This window comes from Daldinia childiae (genome assembly GCF_008694065.1).
Source record: "Daldinia childiae strain JS-1345 chromosome Unknown Scaffold11, whole genome shotgun sequence".
Classification (NCBI taxonomy): Eukaryota; Fungi; Ascomycota; class Sordariomycetes; order Xylariales; family Hypoxylaceae; genus Daldinia; species Daldinia childiae.
In genome coordinates, this window is record NW_022984652.1 from 228,508 (window position 1) to 246,247 (window position 17,740).

Sequence of the window (17,740 nt, forward strand, 5' to 3'; positions counted from 1 at the left end):
TTGCTTCACCCAGTTGACGGGTTTTCTTAAACGAACTAACCACTAATGAAGACACGGCTGACTAACGAAATATTGTTGCGGACACAGCCTAGAAGCCCGATAATAAATAGATATAAATGACTAATAGTCTCTAATAGAAGGTAAGCAACATCTTTAATTAAATATATATGCCTTATAAGTCCTCCTAGCTACAAGTCATCTAGTATTAGTTCCTAGTTATAGTTAACTCGAACAACTAACATTTCTTCTACTTACAAAGCATAACCAGTTATAATTAAACTAAAGTTGTCGTATATTTACCGAATCCGTTTTGAACACAATATCCTGTTTTATTCGCATATGTTGTTCCCCGTGTTCTAAAATTGGATAATAGAAAATGTATTACATACGTAAGCGTCAAGAAAAATGCTGACTCCCTTACCTTCCTTACCTACCTTACCTACCTCCTAACCTATACATACATAAGCCAAGCTGGGTACTCAGAATCCCGAAGCAGTGAAACACTTAATCAAAGCGCCACAGACCTCGTGGTCTTGTCCATATGATGTGATAATTGTAGCAACAAACCTACCCATGCTGGAGATACTAGTAAGATGTTTCTCCTTACCTTAGGTAACCTAACCTATCTACCTCCTAAAAGCAGAATACTAGATCCATTTCTACGTACAGAATCAGATAAACCTCACAACGCAACCCGTCCAACCAAGTAACTCTAAAACAGAAGCAAATCATCAAAGTATCGTTTTATTCAAAGTTTATTTCCAACCACCCTTACCCTCACTCTCACCCTCACCCCCCCAAACACATTTTACGCATTGGGGAAGTTCTTGTTAAAGTTGATCAACGACCCGTTAGACGACCCGGCGATCCCCCGATCGGCGAGGAACACGCAGTACTTGGCTACATCCTTGGTCTTGATAGCCATCTCGGGCTTGAAAGTCGCGGACACGCTCTGCGCGTAAGCCTCGGTGTTGAATCCGCCCAGCGCCGCGAAACTGTCCTGGATGTTGGTGTCGATCATGCCGCCGACGAGCAGCCCGATGGCGTAGATGCCCTGAGCCGCGTAGTATCCTGCTGTGCTCTTTACTAGCGCGGCTACGCCGTGTTTGCTGGCCTGGAGGGAGATCGTGTTAGTTAGGTGCCTACCTACACAAGGTACTGGGCTGGGCTGGGCTGGGCTGGGCTTTCATATGTAAGAGAAGACGGGTTGTTAGGAGGGAACAGGGCCCAACGGCTTGGATAAGTGAGAAATAAAGAAAAAGCGCAGGACTAACTGTATAAGCGACACCAGACGACATGCCGTGGTAGCTCGACGTCGAGCCAATCTGGATGATGGTTCCGCCCGGCGGGGACTGCTTCTCCATGGCATTAACGCCGGCCTTAAACGCGAGGAACGAGCCGGTGAGGTTAAGGTTGATGATTCTATCCCAAGTCTCCTTTGTCACGGAACCGACGGGGTCGAACTTGTCCGTCATGCCGGCGTTGCTGACGAGGATGTCGAGGCGCCCGAACTTAGCCACGACGTCGGCTACGAGCTTGGTCACGGCCTCTTCGCTCGTGATGTCTGTGTTAAACGCGGCGAAGCGTCCTGTCCCTTCCAGCTCCGTCCGAGCTGAAGCCAGCCGCTCCTCGTTGATGTCGCAGACGGCTACGTTGGCGCCGGCATCTAGGTAAGCCGTTGCTATCACTTTGCCTAACCCGCCGCCCGCGCCGGTCACCAGAACCGTTATTCCCTGCAGCGTAGTTGCCATTTTCGTCTCTCGAATTTTGGATATCTCAAGAATTATTCCTTGTTTTTTTGTCCTGTCTTGGCAATGCTCCTTTGTCCAAACTTATAATAACCGGATGGAATACGACACTATTTCTAAATCCTCTACGTTAAACCTCGGAGTTGACGACGCGATATTTATATAAGGTAACTTACGCAAATGTAAGACTATGTCGGGTTCGTTCGCTCCCGTTCGCGTATTCGGTTTGCTCCTTTAACTCCTCACGCGGGACGGCACCGAGTGTTCTAATCAGCCTTCGTATTCGTATAAGATACGATACGATACGATACGCTAACCGGGTTCCGGTGCCGATTGGGGACCCCACAATTGTATAGGGTTCCGGAGTAGGTAAGTAGAGACATATGTAAGGTACCTTAGGTATATATAAAGTGCGTTTCTTATCCGTACTACAATAGAATATATCCATGATATAATTTAAATTTTTCTTTATTAGGAAAACGTGGAGGAAGAAGATAGTTCATATATTGCTGTGTTATAATAAGTGCCTCCTAACCTAAAATGTTAAAAACCAACCCTTCAGATAGAAACAACCTCCCATAATCCATCCTTATCATGAACAAGATGTTAATTTATTGATTAAGATATTAGAAAGAACTAAGTTAGTTATTTCAGGTTTAAACATGGAAGAACCCTTGCTTGACCAGTCCATCAAAGTGATTCTAGAGAGAAACTATATCAATATTGTTCCTATTGTTGGCTCTGGTCGGTTTCGAAGTGAAACTTCGGTCAGTAATCCTGTCTTATTACCGGCAATCTCGCTCCCGTTTGGCAATTACAGTATAGAGCTTATAGTATACAAGAGCCTCGTTAATAAATATTTCGTCAGCGTTTCCTCGAAGCTCTAGATATCCTAATTCTGTATAGACACGTTCTCAGGCATTATGACGGCTACGTCCGCTTTATTATTATTGAAACTATTATGATAATTTATAACTAGTGAACAATGAGTTAAGTCACGACATCAAATAACCCCCTTCGCTTTGACTTGTACATACTTAAGAGGTAGGTAACCATATATAAAGGTAAGACGTAGTTTCAGTCCTAATTACTATCATCATATTTGGGACCTGCCACAGGTGGTCTTCATCACACCGTGTTTTTAAAAGTTAAACCCATATATTTTGACGCCCCCCAAAGATTCGATTCAGCTCCAGAGGCAAGTATTACTTAGTCACCACAAACGCATTACTAACTTTCAAATGAAACTACTTTCGAGGCACCTAAACAAGGTATACGATTTCTAACCAACGATATGAATGCACGCAAACTCTCAATAATATCAGATATAACAGTGGTGTGATTTGGTGGAATGATGCGAGCCTGTGTAAACTATGAGAATTATAAGCATGGAGTTATGATGTAAGTTAGTTAACCGTAACTAAGATTTGATGTTTTGAATAAGAAGACCTAGAAAACAGAACAAAACACCAAGCAAGGGAATGGACGATCTAATTACGACTAAGTGTTGAATTTCATCATACTTCAAGTTATCTCCTTAACAAACCACGAATGCTACAACTCATTATGAATTTAGTCGAAGCCAACACCGGTACAAAATGAGAAGAACGAAATCCTAGATTTTACCATTACCTTAGTGCGAAGCTAGGAACTTAAGCTGCTGTCGCTTACCTTCCCCTGACCAAAGAAACTGGGATTACACAAGCCCCATCTCCAACTCAGCCGAAACACCAAGTCGATATCACACAAACAGCGAGTACAAGTATCAGAAAGCAACCACGCATATACACGCAGGCATCTATTCAAGAGGCTATATGGCAAAAAAAAAATACTATATACAAGAAACATCATCACCAAACCGCGCATTTTAGCGCCATCGTCGATCTCCAGCGGCGGGTCTTGAGCCGGCCTAGTTGATTTTAAAGTCCTCGCACCCCTTTCCCTGAGCGGCACGAGGCGACGAGTCAAGTCGTACGAAATGGAATTGGCGTAGAAGCGAAGATTCATGATGCGGTAGAGGGTCGTCTTCGATCTTGCGAATCAAAAAATTTTCTTTTCTTTTCCGAGGGGGAGGGGGGGGCGTGCCGCGTGTCTTCTCATTGTATGCGTATAGCTTAGTTGGGCGTGGCAACTGGGTAGCCTGGGTTGGTCCGGGAGTAGCTGACGCTCACGGAGTACTGGGAGGTAGCCGGCTGCTGAGGGAAAGCACCAGTAGGTACGGTTCCTGGTGCGGTTCCCGGCGCAGTTCCGGGGAACGTCGGGAAAGAAGCCGGAAAGGTTGGGAATGAAGATGGTGCATCGGCTGGCTGAGACACAGACGGCGTAGGCTCCGGCTGAGAAATAGGGAGAGATGAAGATAGCGACGAGACAGATGTCTCCAGAGGACTTGTTGGGAATGGCACAGCAGACGTAAGAACCGAAGAGCTAGTCGCATACGTGACGGTAACATGGTACGACGACGTTGTTGGTTCAACTACGGTTGGCAAGGCTGTCGATCCGCCAGTCGGTGCAGTACCGGGAAATGTAGGAACGGGTGTAGGAACAGCCGGGTAGGATGGCGCACCCGTGCCGTATGCTCTTCTAAGAGGGAAGGGCACCGCGAGGGCCGCGGAAGCGAAAGTGAGGGCGGCGAGGACGTACATTTTGCTTGAGATGGTTTTACTGGAGTGAACGAGTGTATGTAGACTATGCAAGAGAACCCCGATGGTCTATTGGGAACCAGAAACCGCACTGACTGGACTAAGGATAGGAAAGTTAACGACAGAACTTGTGTGCCTCTACAAGAAATCCCAAGAGGGAGAGGTGTTAGTTGCTATATATCCTACCGGGCGACCCTCCCCCCTTCTCAGCTGGTACCAAGTTATGAGGTGCATCCCTAGCCACCTTTACCCTTAAACGTCACTTCAATATGCCCCAATGTGCTTCGAGTTTTACAGAGCCTTTTGCCATGGAAAACACTATGTTGCTATTCTGAGCAATTTCGCGTGTATGTCGATCGACTACCGGAAAGTGTTTTTTGATAAGGGGGACCTTGTCTCCCCCTGGTTGTGACCCCCTGTCCAAAAATGTAGATCGACGTCAGTCCTAGTTCAGGTCCCTCACGGGCTGGCGGGTTGGCGGGAGCTGCGGGAGATAGGGCATTGGTGTTGAGGCTGATCCAAGCCTTCATAATAAATTGACAGATGACGAAGTAATGTTATTGGCTCTTATTAATCTGTTACAGCTACCAATAGCAGAGGTAATGACAACGGCACAGTGGTACTATATATAATGACGCTCTCAATTAACCATCATGATGATGGCATTATAGCGACAACGATGATAAAAAGTTGTGCACGATCGACACATGATATAACCAACAGAGCCTCTCGGTAGAGGGTTAAAAGAATTAGGCAGGTATTAAGAGTGCGCCCGAACCACGGGCAAATACTTGTTGAGATGTCTCCGCCGACTAGGGGAGAACTAGATTCATGTGAAATTTCCTGTTTAGTGACATCTAATCAGCTCTCAAGGTCGATCTGATTAACTAATGACTTTCTCGACTTTCTCGAAGGGGGCGGCTTGTATGGTCCGTCTCTGCAGGGTCAATCGAAGTTGGCAGCTAGGGAGGGAAACGCCGGCGTTTTAGCTGCACGTTCCTATGAATCCTAGAGCGCACCGATACTACCTTAGCTTTCTTGGGCTGCTTGGGGAATCTTAGAGGGTCAGCCCTGGCTGATATTATTTGGCTGATATTAAGAAAAAAAGTAATTTAGATGAAAAGGAGCTGACTCCGCTGCTTTTTGACCGCTAAGAGGATCAATAAAGAATAAGATTTGACGTCTGCCGCGAGTTTTTGAGGGACGTGCTTTGTCAAGCACTATGAAGTAACAAATAAGAAATAAAACCCGAAAATGAGACATTTGCAAAGATGCGATTGATTGATAAAAACATACTTCATCTTTTTGGGCTTGTAGGTAATTCTGCATAAATAATTAGTAGGAAAATATAAGACCAAATGTCATAAAGTTGCGGGAGAAACAAACTTGGTGTAACTAATGCAGCCTTTGATATATTAAACTTATATTAATCGAGTCCTCTTATCCCAGCTTGTAGTTTAAACTGAGATCTTAGGTTGATTCACTTTAAGCCTCCATGTCAGCAGTAAATAAAGTCCGAAAGGTCTGTGAGGACCGGTCCCGTGCGTTGCCGTATCCCGTTAATCGTTCTTATGGTTCTGTAATCAATCTCCTCCACTTGGTGATAAGGGTTTCTACCTAGGTTAGGTACAGTCTTTTAATAAAGTGAATTAACCAAACTCTCTTGATAGTTACTCCAGCACGATACTGAGAATTGGTGAGAACTATCGAGCGCGCATTCGAATAAATGATCGGTTTAATACTTACATTTCCTATATCCCAGTGTTATACAGTTGATATATTAGGAGGTAGGTATGTAGGTAGGTACCTGTATCGAGAGTTCAATGCAAATAAGATGAAAGAAGACAATTGAGTAACAAACTAACAACTGTAATAAGTTAATGTGTCACCTCCTGCTTCGCCTTATTAGTCACTCCCGGTGGCTGTGTAACACTATGTTAGGTATCTAATACAATGTATTAGTCAATTATTTATTTATTATGTTATGTACCTAACCTACCTCATACATGATATCCATCAACTGACTACAAGTCAGCCAAGTCAATATTCTTTTCCAATCTTCAACTAGGTACCTTAGGGCTAGTTAAAATAAGGAAACAGAACTAGAACTATACTAAGTCATACTTAATAACTTACCTAAATACCAACACCATGGCTTCAACCATACCTAGCACCTCCCTAGGGCTGCTAGATCTCCCAACTGATATCCTTGTCATGCTCCCCGAGTTCTTACACAACATCGAAGACTACGTAAACTTATCTTCAACATGTCGTACACTGAGGATATGTACGAATGCCGCATCACCCAACGTTATCCTACACCTTGCCCACGCCTCCAGCCGCGTATTCTTCCGGCCTGACCCATTCTTCCTGATCTGTGCTACGGCCCGCGAGCTCGGCAACTGGGCTCGTAAGTGCGATGAGAACGAGACCGAGTTAGCTGCCGGCATGCCGCGCGGCGCTGACCACCTCATGGACTTGGCCTTGCGTCACTGCGGCCTAACCATAGCTCGTATCCGCGAGCTTCACGCCTTGCGTTTCTCCGTTATCAACCCCGTTTCCGACCTCGTCGACAAGTGTATCGGAGAGCAGTGGTACGCGACCCCGAATTTCTGGAATGGTGGCGTTGACGACGCGTATACTATCAACGCCGACGTCAACGAGACGGTCTTCAACCTAGCCATCTACGGCGAGCTATTCGGGCCAGATTTTGAGCCCTTCTTTGGCTCTGAGACCGGCTCCTCGCCCCGGCGGAGACTCAAGGTCGACACTAGGATCGAGTATATCAAATACTGCCTGCCCGATAATATGATCGAATGGTTTGAACATGTTGATGATCTGGAGAGACGAGTTGGATCATATGACCCACGCCGAGATATTACTAACCAACCTGGGGGTCCCTATGAACAAGGAAACAAAGAATCCCGGTCCAATTTCAATCACACTATAGGCCTCATATGGCTTATGAATAGTACTCGCTGGCGGCCACACTGGATAAAAGCTAGGGAGGCGGCGGGGGCGGGACCAGAATTCGCTGACAACATCAGGGGCTCGAACATTGCTACCAGCAGCTGGAGACAGCTCATGCTAGAAAACGTGATGCAGTGCCAGGGGCTAGAAGGCCTGGGGATGATCCAGGAAGGGACAGAAATTGCAGAGCGGTGGAAGCCCAAGATCAGGGAATGGAGGGAAAAGATTGAGCATATGGAAGAGCCCGTGGCTACCAAGGTGGACCTTTATAATATTTACGAGTACCCTGACCTCTTCGGAGAGCTTCGAATGTGTGCAGCCGGATATTTATCGCGGAGTTGAGATTTTATACGAAGATTGGGTAAGCGATAATGATACTATATGTGCTCTCCCGCATAGAAAAAGGATAAGTACCTAAGACATAGCCATCCATCATCCCCTTTCCCTAAGATGCCGTGTAACCGACCGATGTGATCGTATATATTAGCTAACAACAGAAGCACACCTTGCCAAGTAACAATAGACCTCTGAAGACGATGGAAATATATCCAGCAAGATATACCTACCCCATAAGTTAGCCCAAGCAGAATGTACATATCATAAATCTCAAATATATCATATCGGCGTACAAAGTTTACGCGCTGTCCCGAGATCTGGCGTCACATATCCCCGAGCACATATCTCCTTTAACTTAGGTCCCACGACATAACGTTGCGGAGGAAAATGTCGTCCGACGATACCGGACACCTACCCAGTTAGTACCACAGGCACATGCCAGAAATACAAACTCAACCTACCAGCCCAGCTCCAAGCCTAAGAGCCTGCAGAATATCCTTTAGCACATGTTCACCAGACATCATCGCTTATACATACACGACACACGAGCACGCCATGTTAGCTTCTCTACCTCTACTTTAATACTTTTTGTCTTTATTTATTCTTTTTGTCATGCCTACTTCCGTTACCGTCTATCTGAGGGTATGCCCGTCTTCGTTGAGTTGTCTTCCGTTACCCTTGGGACACATAAGAAAAAGAATTCCCCTCCTCCCCTCTTCCTCAGCTGCCAGCCAAATCACTTGATTCGGTTAGTAGAACTGTGACCGTGGAAGTTGACCCTACCGCCCTAGCCTTTCCGTGATCTTTTCTGTGGATATCGAGGCGCCCCGCACACCGTATGATGCTCTAATATATATGCCCTATGACTCCTCTCAAGTGTCCCTTTGTCCGGCCCCCCGGCGCGATGTACAAATTGTAAGGAAATAGGTCCGATAACTAAACTCCAGTCGGATGAGCTTCCCCCTTTCGTGCCCTTCGTTGGTATCCTTGAAAATGTATCATGCTTCCTAGGATAGCCAAATATAGCATACCTAACCCGGCATTATGCATATGACACAACCATCATGACCCCCCTGGCCTTGGTCCCTACACATCCAATCCGAACTCTCATCTCAGCCTGATGCGAAATGCCGGCTCCTGAGAATCCATCGTTTCAACTTAAATACCACATGATCTTAAGCTGTTAGCGTATAAACGAGTATAATCATCCTTGATGAGTAGACCGATGACTGAAGCTCATGACCCTGAACAAACCGACTGGAGATGTTAACCATGTGGAGATAACCTGGTCTCCAACCATGTCCAATATACTGCCAGATATCTCAAATACGAGATTCGCACCGAGACAACACATGTCCGTCAATTCGTCATTTGGGCCATATCCAAAGTCCGTCAAGATTTACGACTCAGCCTCCTTTCCTCTCGGAATCGTTCTTTGGCAACTGCTCGCTCTGCGGGTACGCCTCGCTTCTTGCCTTTGTATCATTGCCCTTCTTCCTTCCCCTAGTCATCTTCTGCCATCCGGTACTAGCATTATCACTCTCACTTTTGACGCCTCGCGTATGTCCGTTTTCCCTCGACAAGCCATTTACTCTCGGATGCAGGGGCATCGGCCCATCGACCCTGGGTGACGTTTCGACCGGGGGCTTTTGGTTAGCTTTAGGCGGCTCAGCTTTGAAATCCGGTTGACTATACGCCATAGTAGTTGGGACTGCTGGTGCCTGGTCGAAAGGCAACTCTAATCTTCGCGTGAAACTTGGGGAAGGACTATTAGTCTCATATACTGGCGAAAGGTGCGCGAGCTCAGTCGCTTGCATACGGTTTTCTGTCGCGAGGTCAAGTTGCGCAATGAGTGCATTGGGTGATGCACGAATAGGGAAGCGTTGCAAGGCATGCGCGCTGAACCCAGAAGCGTTGCCCGCGTTGTCAAATCCAACGGGCACAGTAGGCATATTCATAGCATGGATGTGACTACCTGTTTGATTCGTAGCTAAGTCATGAGGAAATTGGGACGGCGGTACCTGAGTGGTCATTGCGGCGCAGGCATTCGATGAACCATTGACAACGACCGGTCGGTCTGACGATGGTGAATTCGTTTTCCGAGATGTAGAGGTACGACTTGATGGAGTTCCAACGACGGGGCCAGCCACCTCTAGCTGCTGGTTAATGTGAAGTGGATTGTCATAACCGGTATATAGGGTGGGTGCAATCTCACTCTGCGAGGGCTGTCGGGGCGAGCTGCCGTTTGCAAGCTTTGACATAGAGCCGTTGACAACCAAAGGGGTTGTCTCACGAATTTGCGATCCAGCAGCCGCAGGGAACGGCCCAGAAGCAAGAGGAGCAGAGTTTCTATTAGCAGCATAGACTCTATTTTGACCAAGCGGCGAAGGAGAACGAGATGAATTTTGCTTGATTCTATCCAGTATCGACTGGGGCAGCTGATCGGACGACAAACGGCCTCGGCTCTGACCTGTTGAAGATTGAGCACCAAGGTCGCCGAATGCAGGTACGCTACTAGTCGCAGCGCCCGTTCGCCGAGGTGGGCTAGATGGGTCTGCGTAATAGCTATGACCTTTTTCTTCCTCTGGCGGAGTGTTCGTCGTTGATCTGCTCTGTTCGACATCCTGCCCCTCGTCCGGAATGAAGCTAGGCATGGGGACTCCGTTGATATGGCGAGCAGGAACACTAGTAACCCCATTAGGTATCTGACCAGTCCCGGCTAAGCCTTGAGCAGTCGGCATACCAGGAACAGTTCGCGACGCCGGTTGTGACTGTGACCTCAAGGCGCTTCCGGAAGCAGTTTGACTAGTATCGCTAGCAGCTGTTGAACGGTGGGAACTCCGTCGAAATTCAGCGGCGTGCCCGGTTGAGGGTGATGACGGGTACGTAGGAAAACCTTGCTGCGCGTAGAACGCGTGCGGAATCTGCATCTGATAATAATACATCTCGGGGCGTATTTCCGGGCGGAGGGGCGCACTCAAAGGAGGTGTATCGAAGGAGTTCGTCCTAGAACGCTCCGCTGATGAAGACTGCGTTTGCGGGGTATTACCCTGCATCATCTGATTATGCTGTATATTAAATGCCTGCGACTGCGCATATTGGAGGAATCTAAGGTTGTTCTCCTGTAATGTCAAGGCGTTGATCGTCTGCGCCATCAAATCTGTCGGCTGTTGTTGCATGTACATGAGAGCGTCTTGATGCGTCATAATCGGGTACGCAGTCGGGATGAACATAGGGCTCCCGTTGTTATCATAAGGTACACTAGACGACGCTCGCCGACTATTACTATTGCTGTTGCCATTATTTCGATGCTGACCTTGCTGTCGATTTCCGTTCCGAAATCCCGCTCCACGGCCCCCACGGTTGGATTGCTGCTGGGAAGCACTCCGCACTAATATGGGACGAGATACCTGTGCCGGTTTCTGAAATATTCTCTCTTCCTCTTTCGGGTATTCATATTGTATACAACACTCTTCAAGCTTCCCTTCTGCGATTAGGTCAAAAGCACGACGGAGCTCAGTATGGAGACCTCGAAATGCGGTATCATCAGCCGTGTTACCAAGGTTTCGATTGATGTTGAACGGCTCTTCAACACAAAGTTGGTTGTTTAACGCAAAGTGCCATTTCTTTTCCTTCTTGGTGATAATCTTGCCCAGTCGAACAGACAGCACGTCTGTACTATAGTCGAATTCATGGGCATAAAATCGAAAGAACTGAAACAATAACTCTCCTAGAGAAGATTTATTTTTGCTTCCAAATCCTCGCAGTTTGTCCACGTCATCGGAAAATGAAATTATATCGCCGACCTTTCCGGGAAGTTTCTGGTGTGCCCGCTGGTGCAATGCAGGCAGAACAGGAGGTTGGCGCAGCTGTAGAAATGCGATGATCATGCATATCCACGTATATGAGCTTAGTGTTCCACCAAATGCTGCCGGCTGTTAGTGAAAATTATAAAATTATACCAGATTACACATACCAGCGTCATTAACAATTCGCCGCCGCGTCCAGTACTTGACAATCATAGCGAGAGGTCGTACACGGTCGTCGAGCTGGACATAAGTTTTGATCATGCGGGTATTCTCCAATGCTAAGGTATTGTTGACGTTCATGTCACAGGATAATTCTAGCTCGGGATCCCATATCTTAACGATCGGGACCTTGGCTGAAGATACACAAACAACCCTCTCCATCCCATCTAAGAAAACACATTAGCAAAAAGATCATAAAATCACAGAGCACTAACACTCACGTTTCGCTAGTAATTCTGCTAACATGCAGACACCCTCAAGCTCCTTCCATGGAGTCACTATGCATATATCCACTAGCAAACGGTCAGTTGCGCAAACACTTATTAGGTTACAAATTACGAACCATCAGAATCATCCGAGCATAACAGGTTTCCAGACGAGCCAAATAAATGCACACGAATGTCGTGTCCCGGCCAGGAATCGTTAAGGAGCTTCTCTAGCTTCTGTACTAACATACGCCTCTTTATCTCAACTTTTTCTGTTGGTTGTAACCGGTCATAAAGCTCACGCATATCTGTGGTGAGCTTTCGTTCATCATCTTCAGATAGTTTGCTCTTTATAGTTTGCAAATCCATTCTCTCCAACAAATCCGTTCCTATGCTGTACGGTATTCTCCGACGGGAATGTTTAAGCCCGGTCTCGTATTTGCAACCGCCATGCCGCGGCGGCAAGGGTCGCAAGGAGGGGACGGCTCCATTGGTCTCGGAATATGCGGATCGAGGGGAATGGGATTGGTTGGCATTGGGTGAGTGATCTCTAGACTCGAAGGAAAATTTGCGCGCATGCTGCTGAGGAGTCGAGGGGACGGAATTAGAATGCGCAGGTAAATTCGAAGCAGAAACAGACGCCTTGGGCCTCAGAGAGAGGGGCTGAGCCAGATCTGATTTCTTAGGCGGCATCTTGGGCGGCGCGTCCTTGCCTGTTATAAGCGCGCGATCGGCTTTACTGGTGTTATGATTGCCTCTAGTAGCATGGCAATTCTGGGAACTCTGCCTAGCGCGAGAATCCTTATTGGACACCTTGGAAGAGGAACGAGATCTAGATCCGACGTGGATATTCTGAGCTGATAACAACGGAGGCAAGGGAGCGGTTTGGAGACCACCACCTCGTCCTGGTGCTATAAGCTTATTATATTGAAGAAGCTGTGCCTGGTAGAGTGACGACTGCTGAGGGAAAAATATTGGAATCCAGTCAACCTGGGTCGACAAGTACTGAGAGGCAAGAATCGGATCCGGGTTTGTGGGAGAGTAGGAACTTAGTCTCGGCACGGCTGGACTTGAAGTCGACCGGGTCCAAAGAGGTTGAGATGGGTAATTATGTTTCGAGTCTGCCGTTATAGGCCGGCCGTCCATTAAAGATGGGCCCCGCACAAACAACCGAAAGGAACTTGGCTGGGGATAGTCAAATGAGTGGCTAGACACGCGACTATTGACGACAAATGTGACCTATCTTCCGTCCGTTGTTATCGTCTGTAGCGACAAGTTGACGATCGTGAACCAAAGCCTTTACGACTGGAGGTAAATTGTCGACTTGAGTAGTTTGTCTACCTATAAAAGCGGCAAGGGCCAATGATAACGGGAAATCGGAGGATCGGCAACGCGAGGCCAAAAAAAAGGAGCGAGTTGGGTAGTTCTCCGTCAACAGCTCACTTTTGTGCGCTCGAGTTCGGAAAGAGCCCGGATTCGTTATGAATATAGAAGATTATGGAATGTCTTCACCGCGGCGTAATAGAGGACGGAAAGTTCATGAGGACAAGATTCTCAGCGTTCGAGGAATATCGATGGGATCAATCGCCGAGCACACTCGTATGAACTGGTGAGCATCTACTATTGGTTAGGGAGGCCAGACGCGCCAAAGGGAAGAAAGGGACAAAAGATTCAATTGAGGGAACGATTGAAATATGCAACACAGGCACACGAGTCGACGTGTGGGTATAAAGGGGGTATCGCCAGAAAAAAGATGAATAAAAAGAGAAGAAACGATCTAGCCGTCTAACCGCCTAACTGCCGTAATTGCTGTCGGTTCTCTACCCGTTATAGCTTTGCACTTCCACTTCCACTTCCACTTTGACGGAGAGGGAGAAAGAGAGGGAGAGGAAGGAGAAGAAGGGTGGGTAGAGTAGATACAGAAGTCGTAACAAGCATCGACTAACTATAAGGATAGGATAGGATAGGATACAGAAGCGGTGATAATAACAAGGTAAGTGGTAAGGCAGAAGGCGGTTTCCAACACGGAAGCCAAGCAAGAAAAAAATAAAATAAAAAAGTAAACAGTATGTAAGTAGGAGGTAACAATCCAATGGGTTAAGGTAGGCGTGATGTAGGCAGTAGAGGTTTTAGGTTAAGTTAGGTTCAATTGTTAGGTGTAGGTAAGGTCAAGTTGACATTTGGCTGAAGGGTGATGAAGCGAAAGTGCATTGCAGATGCAGTGCTTGCTTGTCTCTTTCCACTCTCTAGCTGTCTACATGTAGGTAGCGTAGGTAACGGTAGGTACTGTAGGTACATCAATACCTGTAATGTGCAATTGTATGTACCTAACAATGTGCGATGGCCCGTACGCTAGTATGTATGCATTTACCAGCTAGAAGTTCGGAACAGCCCTGGAAGTAATGATAGAATGGGTTTATCGGAGGGTATAAGGCGGGTCGTCCCAGAGCCTGCTTCCCCTGTCTGAAGTTCCTGGTACCTGCCTCCTTTGCCCACTAAGGTCTTGTCTTTACTGTTCTCCCTCGCCTGTGCGTAATACGGAGGTATGGCAGTATGTATGCAGTCAGTAGCGAAAAATAAAGGCCCAGTCTTGGCATTTAGCCCTTCTTAAAGAATCGGCATTTACGCATATATAATTCCACCATTTTTAAGGTAGTAAGATTATAAAAATTACCTATAATGATAATAAAGGCTAACGAGCTAATATATAATTTTTTCCCTTTTTTCAATCCTTTTTTTCATGCTTATTTTGAATATATTATATGGTATTGTTTTGGAGGGAGAATGCCAAGACTGGGCCTTTATTTTTCGCTGGGGGCTGGTATGGCAGTACCTACCTTAGGTACATAATGGGTAAGCGTAAGTCTTACTGGTCCGAACTATGAGGGGGCTAGCGTGCGGAGCGTGGCGCGTGCTCTGAGTTTTAGTGGTCATACAGGTCATACATGTACCTTAGGTACCTACCTATAAGTACTTACAAGAGCACGCTACCTAAGAAGCACGGGCTTTAACCTCTTGTACATATGTAGGTACCTACATACCTGTACCCTGCGTTACATTAGGAGGTGGTACATGCCTTTTCTAATAGCATGTGGCAAGTATTGCAAGTACTTAAACAACAGAGACAATGTACCAACCTGCCAACATGGAGAAAGGGGGTCAACAGGGTGTTCGGGGTTTAAGGGGACCACAACGGCGTTGAAGATACCTGTATATTACGGACCTCATGATACGAACTTTTAAAAAATGCTAGAATGATAAACATAGATCAATTAACTAATTAACCACCTGGACCTACATATATAGTACATAGGCAGTGTCAACCTACCTTTTCGTAGCCAACCAAATAAAATGATATAAGTATATGTATGTTAAAGCTATGACTGCGACTCGTATCCGCGAATTGAAGGCCATATGTAACTACATCCTAGGTACTAAAGTAGGGGGTAGGCTACTACCGAACTCTTCGCATCGTCCGACCTAGGCTATTATAACTCCCAATACGGGCTACGGTGACATACATGTAGGTATGTAAAGAGGTACATAATGCATGTACCTACATGTCCGATACGATATGTATTGACTAAATGTTGATATGAGGTAATGCAATCTATACATTTTAGACTAGATGTGGAAAGAGGTATTTACAATTAGTAGGTGGGCTAGGAGTTACCTTAGGTACCTAAGGTATTCATTTCATGTTCTTTCTTATTATTTCCTTATTTTCTTTTACCGGACCTAAATTGGCAAGAGTTTTATTAATTTATTAATGAGTTCAAATGTTCTTATTAATTTCTTAGCCTGGTTCACGTTTGTTTGCATTGTGCATTTTATATCGAATGATTTATTTCCTCCAGTGATTTCCTAGATGCATATATTGGTGGCATCCAATCCTTTTCGCTGCTTTCTAACATGATACAACATCATCTACATCCTACAAAAAAAAACTACTATACATACATATGTAATGTACGTAGATGTAGGCAGCTGAGTCTCCTATAATTGGCCCCATACGAACCTAATTATTTAATAAGTCTACCTGCGTACTGCAATAAGATCTCAAGTAGTCAAGTCCCTGAAATCTACCTTCGCCACCTTCATATCGGCCGATGTGTAACATAACATGTGTAATTCTTCAAGCGTAAGGCCGACTTTCTTTTTACTCTTAGGTTAGGTACAGTATTTCAATGAATGACGTTTGAATCCAACCCAAGTGTCCGGTGAGATCTCCAATCTGACCGAGACGTTCTTTAGTCGAAATCCGAACCAAGCACATGGAATAGCCCATGTCCCTGTCGATCAGTCACTAAACCGCCAGACTACATTGAATTCCTTGCTGATTCGCAACAACTAACTAATGTTAGTCAAGTCGTCCGTCATGAGGCTCATGAACTTGTGAAGTTCTCTTAATAGTACAACTTGTAAGTTATAAATCACCAGATGTCAAATGGCTGAGAAAAGATGTACAAGTACAATTGTCATAGGACCAACTAAAAAGACAGATAAAGAGCCCTTTAAAGTCCTTAGAGACATACCGTGGATATGACAATATGAATGATCATGGATGGTAGTACACTACGCAGAGTACAAGTGATGTAGCCGACCTCGTCAGCCTGTCACCTGCAACCTGTGAGCCACGCATCCTTGTCTTCGCCTATTTAGGACACTTTGAAAGAAATGACGGACTGAACCAGCTACGAAAAGCTGAGCATGGCCAGACGAGCATGTCCAGATGAGATTTATTGCATTTTGGGAAGTATCCGAAGTTCTACACTTTCGTGCTACAAACTTCTCTATATACATACCTACACACATAAATGTAAGTGGTTATTCTTTTTGACGTCATGCACTAATTCCTATCTATGTATTGATATCGGCCTAGATCCTCTTGGCTGATCTCCCCATCTATCTAGGTATCTATGTGTACCTAACATATGTATCTAGATACATACTAACCAAAAATCCAACTTGTTGGTAAATGCTTCGAAATCTTGACGGACTAAGTATTTCATTTTCTAAACTAGATAGGCTGGCCTAAAGTTAGAATAGCTGTTTCTGTACTACGCCTCACCAGTCAGCGAATCTGACATAATTTATTCGGACAAGTAGGTCTCATTAGATATTGCCATCATAAGCTAACATCGAAGAAGAGGACGAGTAGATTCCTCGCCCGCACTTCGACTTGTTCTGCGATTTGGCGTCATCACTAAGAAAAATAATAGCGGAACTTATCCGAGTAGCTTACATTGTAATAAATAAGTGCTACCCCCAATTCCTTAAGACGACTGAGATTTACCTACATATATGTAGGTACTTAGGTAGATATACTATTAGGATAGTTAACCTACCTAGGTAAGCAAGCAATGAACCAGCGCTGACATCGATTTTCAATAGCTTAGTTGGGGTTCTCTTGGTTACACCTCAGCCGGCTATCCCGTCTACTTTCCTATTATGACAATAAGGTGCACTTAACCTGTCTACCTTGATCCACCGGACCAACTCATGTTTTCTCCTTTTGGCAACATAGATATGGAAGAATTCAAAGTACAATTTCCTCGATACTACCGACATCTAGCCGGGACGATAACTAAGCGTTCTAGACTTGGAGGCCTGGATATTCTGTGCTGAAGCTCAGGTCTTACGATGAATAATTTGTCACTGGGAAGCTACCCTCATATAATCACCATCGAATGATCGTAGACACAGCAATAATCGGAATAATCAGGTGCAGATAGTACTGTCGACGTTCGAAATATTGCTGCTGCGGAATTAGAGCTCCGAGGGACTTATCGCAATTCCTCTTCCGCTAACGA

General features: G+C 45.8%; 4 protein-coding genes across 4 annotated transcripts; 1 reads left to right on the plus strand and 3 right to left on the minus strand.

Annotated features, from left to right (window-relative positions):
- Positions 1-808: 808 nt before the first annotated feature.
- On the minus strand, positions 809-1,751 carry GL218_08073 (Bacilysin biosynthesis oxidoreductase BacC; the record flags this gene model as incomplete). The annotated part of the gene is made up of 2 exons (XM_033584862.1): positions 809-1,114; positions 1,275-1,751. 2 exons carry the CDS (start codon positions 1,749-1,751, stop codon positions 809-811), a joined length of 783 nt encoding a protein of 260 aa, XP_033440897.1.
- Positions 1,752-3,862: 2,111 nt separating this feature from the next.
- On the minus strand, positions 3,863-4,390 carry GL218_08074 (uncharacterized protein; the record flags this gene model as incomplete). Its single annotated transcript, XM_033584863.1, has 1 exon — positions 3,863-4,390. One exon carries the CDS (start codon positions 4,388-4,390, stop codon positions 3,863-3,865), a length of 528 nt encoding a protein of 175 aa, XP_033440900.1.
- A 2,148-nt stretch (positions 4,391-6,538) lies between these two features.
- On the plus strand, positions 6,539-7,699 carry GL218_08075 (uncharacterized protein; the record flags this gene model as incomplete). The annotated part of the gene is made up of 1 exon (XM_033584864.1): positions 6,539-7,699. The coding sequence occupies one exon, from the start codon at positions 6,539-6,541 to the stop codon at positions 7,697-7,699; it is 1,161 nt and encodes a 386-aa protein (XP_033440899.1).
- Positions 7,700-9,099: 1,400 nt separating this feature from the next.
- On the minus strand, positions 9,100-13,073 carry GL218_08076 (Poly(A) RNA polymerase cid13; the record flags this gene model as incomplete). The annotated part of the gene is made up of 4 exons (XM_033584865.1): positions 9,100-11,621; positions 11,670-11,888; positions 11,943-12,014; positions 12,065-13,073. The coding sequence occupies 4 exons, from the start codon at positions 13,071-13,073 to the stop codon at positions 9,100-9,102; spliced, it is 3,822 nt and encodes a 1,273-aa protein (XP_033440969.1).
- Positions 13,074-17,740: the final 4,667 nt, after the last annotated feature.